Source organism: Nerophis lumbriciformis, linkage group LG21, assembly GCF_033978685.3.
Source record: "Nerophis lumbriciformis linkage group LG21, RoL_Nlum_v2.1, whole genome shotgun sequence".
In the NCBI taxonomy this organism is placed as follows: Eukaryota; Metazoa; Chordata; class Actinopteri; order Syngnathiformes; family Syngnathidae; genus Nerophis; species Nerophis lumbriciformis.
The window spans coordinates 6,752,929-6,758,928 of record NC_084568.2 but is presented as its reverse complement, the minus strand read 5'-3'; the positions used below and the strand labels follow the sequence as shown (position 1 = coordinate 6,758,928).

Below are 6,000 nucleotides of genomic sequence, written 5' to 3'. Positions count from 1 at the left end.
TATCCAAAGAAAACGCTAAGTTTAATGCCTTTAACCACGCAACACACGAACAAGCCAAACCTCGCCGATCATAGTCATAAAAAAAATAAAAAATAAAATAAAAAAAATGAACAAGTGACCCGGGACTGCTGGAAATCACCACCGCACGTCCTCTATGAAGCCCCGTTTAAAGTCTCTCAAAAGCTGCTCTGGAGATGTAAATATACATTTATATGTACTGTATGTGTGAATAGAAAAAAAAACAAAAAAAAACAACAAGTCTGAGGCATTTACAGCAGTTATCTCCTCAATGTCCCTTTGCAATTCAGTGGCCTGCCATGAAAGCACGTGCGCGCACAACAAAAATGTATATACAGAGATTCTCTCACACACACACACACACACACACACACACACTTTCATAAAAGGCGGGAGGGAAAGTAGTAGTGGGTATGAACACCCAGGTCACCTCATTTGTAAAAGACTGAAGGAGGAAAAAGGTTAAAACACACGCTCATAAAAAGGAAAAAAATATAATATATATTTATATATTTCATTCTCAAAAAGGTCGACCCCCCCGCGTCACCTCCATCGCTTGGTGGAGTCCTACCCCCCCCCAACCCCCCCTCCCGATAAAACCCAAGACCTTGTGAGAGATTTTGCCCTGGTGGGCTTTGAGGTAAAAGTAGATCAGAGTCCTGCTTAGCTGGGAGAGCGAAAAGGAGGTGCGCGGACGCACGCTCCGTCGCTCAGTGTATGTTCAAAAACACGAGTGCAGACATTCAGATAGAAAATTAAAAAATAATAATAATAATGGCTCAACTAGTAGTATGCGTGTATGGGTGTTGTTCGTTTTCTTCTGAGCGTCGGGGGAAAAAAACCTCAGGGTTCGCAGTGCTAAGATTGCTGGTTAGAGAGGCGGCTCGACGGGGGAACGTTGGAGCTCGTTCCGTTTATAAAGCTACTGGACGTCGGATCCCGTCAAAAGAGCCGCTTTGGTGAAGATTTAGGAAAAATGAAAAAAATAAAAAAAGACAAGACGAAAGACTGGCAAAGAAATGATAAGAGGATGGAGGACTGGCCTGTTCAGGCGAAGTACATGGTGTGCTGGGTGTCGTAGTGGATCTGGACCGCCTTGGCCAAAGCTTGAGGGTCGCGGCCGTTACTCTGGCCGGACACATGGCTGCCCTCAGCACTGCAAAACAAAACAACATATATGTAGTTTCCTAATGAAGCCTCAGCTTGACGCTCCTCTACTTTCTCCTGCTCCTCTTGCTGCAGCAACAACAAACAAAACTCCAGACGCTCCTCTTCGTTTTGTGTCGTTTACTCGTCGACTTAATCATTCAAAAACGTCAAACAATAACGATGTGGGAACAAGGGAATGGAAAAATAAAGCGAGTTTGTTACAGTAAGAAAGAGTTAGAAAAAGTAAGAGTAAGGTCAAAAAACTGTGTGGCTCAAATTCCCGTACCTGACTGCCATTACCCATAATACATTGTGTCCAAACCCTCTTACCACACAGATCCTTCCGCCATATATGCAATTAAACAGTCACGTCATCGAATTATTTAGACAAATGTAATAATTACGAATAAAGTGTACCATAGTTATTTTAAGCATGCAAATAAAGTAAATAGTCCCATTTTGGCTGAACATAAAGCACCTTCCATAAAATGTAAATGAACTTAAACAGCATTTAGGCTCCTACAATATATTTATTTGGCTTTTCTCGGTAGGTTCATGCTGCTGAAGTTACTTTGTTGTTGTGACGACAATGACACTTTCTTCTGGTGGGTAACAATTTCAACGAAATAAAAAGGAAGAAATGCGGCAACTTTGTGGTACAATTCAGGTCAATACTGCCATACTTTTATTTTGAAGCTAAATCCGCACTAAACGGGAAAATACTGTATAGGTTTTAATTAGAGATATCCGATATTATCGGCCGATAAATGCTTTAAAATGTGATATCGGAAATGATCGGTATCAGTTTCAAAAAGTAAAATGTATGACTTTTTAAAACACCGCTGTGTACACTGACGTAGGGAGAAGTACTGAGTGCCAATAAACCTTAAAGGCACTGCCTTTGCGTGCCGGCCCAATCACATAATATGTACGGCTTTTCACACACACACACAAGTGAATGCAAGGCATAATTGGTCAGCGGCCATACAGGTCACACTGAGGGTGGCCGTATAAACAAGTTTAACACTGTTACAAATATGCGACACTGTGAATCCACACCAAACAAGAATGACAAACACATTTCGGGAGAACATCCGCACCGTAACGCAACATAAACACAACAGAACAAATACCCAGAACCCCTTGCAGCACTAACTCTTTCCGGGACGCTACAATATACACCCCCGCCCCACCCCAACCCCGCCCACCTCAACCTCCTCATGCTCTCTCAGGGAGAAAATGTCCCAAATTCCAAGCTGCTGTTTTGAGGCATGTTAAAAAAAAATAATGCACTTTGTGACTTCAATAATAAATATGGCAACTTGAGTTGATTTATTTTGGAAAACATTTTGTTACATTGTTTAATGCATCCAGCGGGGCATCACAACAAAATTAGGCATAATGTGTTCATTCCACGACTGTATATATCGGTTGATATCGGAATCGGTAATTAAGAGTTGGACAATATCGGAATATCGGATATCGGCAAAAAAGACATTATCAGACATCTCTAGTTTTAATGCTTTTTTAAAAAGTATACTACCGGTATTCATATTTATTGTGTTATTTTCTGTTTTATCTATGCTATTATTACTACTATTCTCGCAATGGTATATTTTTTATAATTTATTATTGTATTATTTATATGCAATTTTCACATACAGTTCAGGCCAATTTTTGGACACACCTTCTCCAGTGCGTTTTCTTTATTTTCATGACTATTTACATTGTAGATTGTCACTGAAGGCATCAAAACTATGAATGAACACATGTGGAGTTATGTACTTAACAAAAAAAGGGGAAATAACAGAACACATGTTTTATATTCTAGTTTTTTCAAAATAGCCACCTTTTGCTCTGATTACTGCTTTGCACACTCTTGGCATTCTCTCCATGAGCTTCAAGCACATCTGTGAAGTGAAAATTATTTCAGATGCCTACCTCTTGAAGTTCATGGAGAGAATGCCAAGAGTGTGCAAAAAAGTAATCGGAGCAAAGGGTGGCTATTTTGAAGAAACTAGAATGTAAAACATGTGTTCTGTTATTTCACCTTTTTTTGTTAAGTACATAACTCCACATGTGTTCATTCATAGTTTTGATGTGACAATCTACAATGTAAATAGTCATGAAAATAAAGAGCGCATTGAATGAGAAGGTGTGTCCAAACATATCTTATGTTTCATGCAATTTTTTTTTTTTTAGATGGCGTTCATTTTAGTTATTCTTCAGTGTGGACGCCTCAAATGTGGCTTTTTTCCTCAATCCCCAGTGCCGTGCCATGTTTTGTTTTTGTCAATAGTGTGTCTTTTCATCCTTTTTTCTTTTTGTTAAGCACTTTGTGTTGCCCGTGCATGAAAAGTTTGGTTTAATGATTGATTCTGATAAGCGGCCTCGCAACTTCCCAGCACATTTTGCCCAATCAGCGTCATTTTCACCAAAATAATTTGTCTGAGCAGCGCTCAAATGCGCACGTCAACGAGCCAATCAAAACGTGTGTTTTTTTTTTTTGTGTAGACGAAGCAGGAACAGCAAAGTGTAGAACTATAACAACTCTTCAATGTTTAAACCACACAACTGTCGTCCTGCCGCATAGCTCAAACCTACTTCCTGTTCCTGTCTAAAGCACGAAACCTTCTGGGTAATGTAGTAAATAAACATTTAGCAAGACACTGGCATTTTGAGTTCCTGTTTTACATGTATTCACATAACTTTTTTTTATATCCATGGTAAGGCAATTAAGAACACATTTTTGTTTGCAACGCTGACCCAGCAAAGAGGCTGCATTTAAACGTTCGAGATGTTGAAGTGTGATGATTGACTAACACAAATGACTTCTGTAGAGCGCTCTCAACAGTTAACAAAGGCTCTTAAGGTGTCGGGGTAAATGTGTTGGAACATAAAAACATTTTTCAAGATGGACAAACACTTTTCAAGCGTAAAACAAACACAGAATGTCTGCAATTTGTGGACGACGGAGCAGACATCGGACCTTAAGGAAGCTTTTGGTCTTGTTTCTTTCTACAATTATAATCAATTATTACTGTTATAATGAAATGAAACATAACAGTAATTCAATAATGAGTTCTGAGTATGTGCTTTTACTGCCAGCTTGTGTTTACTTCTAAGTCTGTTGATATAAAAGAAGTAAAGCAATACAGTATTTGTTTTCCCATTCTTGTTGCAATCCTGTGCTTTTTTTCCTGTACTTCATAGTTAATTTATAAAATCACAAGTTAATTCAATATTATTGTTAATAAAAGACTAATAAACCTCAAAATAATGCAACTGTTAGGCAACTTTTTGAAAAAGCTGTCGCAAATTCAGGCATTTTACGCTGAAACAATTTTTTTTAAAAGCCTGCGAAATCAGAGGGACTGATTTGATGCCACTGGAACAAGGGAATTTTGAAGAAAATCTGCACTTTATTTTTCATCCACAATTTGAGACAAGAACACTTATCTGTGCGTTCTAAATAGTGAAAAACTGCCAGCACAATGGGGGTACGATCGGTTCTGCCTATAAAGCCCTCTAAAACCACCCAAAAACCTTAAAAACTGCTTGATATACATGCTGTAAGTATGTATGTAACATAGTAACATTCATGATAACATGTAGTATTTACAGTATTTTGTTTCCTGCACTGCAAAAACTGAAATCTAAGTAAGATGAAATATCTCAAATAAGGGTGATATTTGCTTATTTTCTGTCTGATAAGATAATTCTTCTCACTAAGCAGATTTTATGTTAGTGTTTTACTTGTTTTAAGGGTTTTGGTCCTAAATGATCTCAGTAAGATATTACAGCTTGTTGCTGAGATTTGATGACCTATATTGAGTAAAACATGCTTGAAACTAGAATATCAACTGTTGCAAAGCTGTGTCATCAACACTCACAAGTATAAAACTACTTTTTAAAGTAATAATTTCTTACTTCAAGCATGAAAAAAAAAAAATGATGCCGAGCGCATATCATTAAAGTTAAAGTTAAAGTTAAAGTACCAATGATTGTCACACACACACTAGGTGTGGCGAAATTATTCTCTGCATTTGACCCATCACCCTTGATCACCCCCTGGGAGGTGAGGGGAGCAGTGGGCAGCAGCGGTGGCCGCGCCCGGGAATCATTTTTGGTGATTTAACCCCCAATTCCAACCCTTGATGCTGAGTGCCAAGCAGGGAGGTAATGGGTCCCATTTTTATAGTCTTTGGTATGACTCGGCCGGGGTTTGAACTCACAACCTACCGATCTCAGGGCGGACACTCTAACCACTAGGCCACTGAGTAGGTCAAGATAATGGCACTAGCATTTACTTAATTTAAGAATATTTTTCAACATATTGAGCAAAAAGTTCTCTTTTTTTTTTCTACCAAGAAAAGTGCACTTGTATATACTTATTTTAAGGTATTTTGGGTTCATTGAGGTTAGCTAATTTTACTTGTTTTGGAAAGTTTTGATAAGCCGGATTTTCTTGTTCTTTTGGCAAATAATTTTGCTTAGTTCAAATAAAATACCCCGAAGTTTTGTATTTTTTTTCTCTTGTTTTTGAACACTGACTTTTTGCAGTGTGGGTGCATTGATTGCATAGAGTGCCACTTTTCTCTAAAACCACAACAAAGACTACTGTCTGTGTTTACGACCTTTAAATGGCAGACTTTGTGGAAGCCTTAGAGCGTTACCACGTAGCACCATTGCTACAGTTTAAAAAAAGAATATAAAACTAACTTACAATGTAGGCTCTCGCCGGGATGGTTGTAGCTTTCAGCACTTGTGAGCTGCTAAATTTGGGATAATCCTCACTTTGCAAGTAAAAAGTGTTTTGTCGCAATGTTATGC

General features: G+C 38.3%; 1 protein-coding gene across 7 annotated transcripts in view; it reads right to left on the bottom strand.

Moving 5' to 3' along the window:
• Positions 1 to 229: 229 nt before the first annotated feature.
• Positions 230 to 6,000, bottom strand: part of ago4 (argonaute RISC component 4) — a 49,144-nt gene continuing 43,373 nt past the window's right edge. For all 7 annotated transcript variants that reach the window (XM_061983166.2, XM_061983167.2, XM_072915535.1 and 4 more), the window contains one exon: positions 230 to 1,174. In XM_061983166.2, coding sequence (XP_061839150.1) covers positions 1,066 to 1,174 — 109 coding nt within the window. In that variant the 3' untranslated portion in view covers positions 230 to 1,065. The remainder of the gene's footprint in view (positions 1,175 to 6,000) is intronic.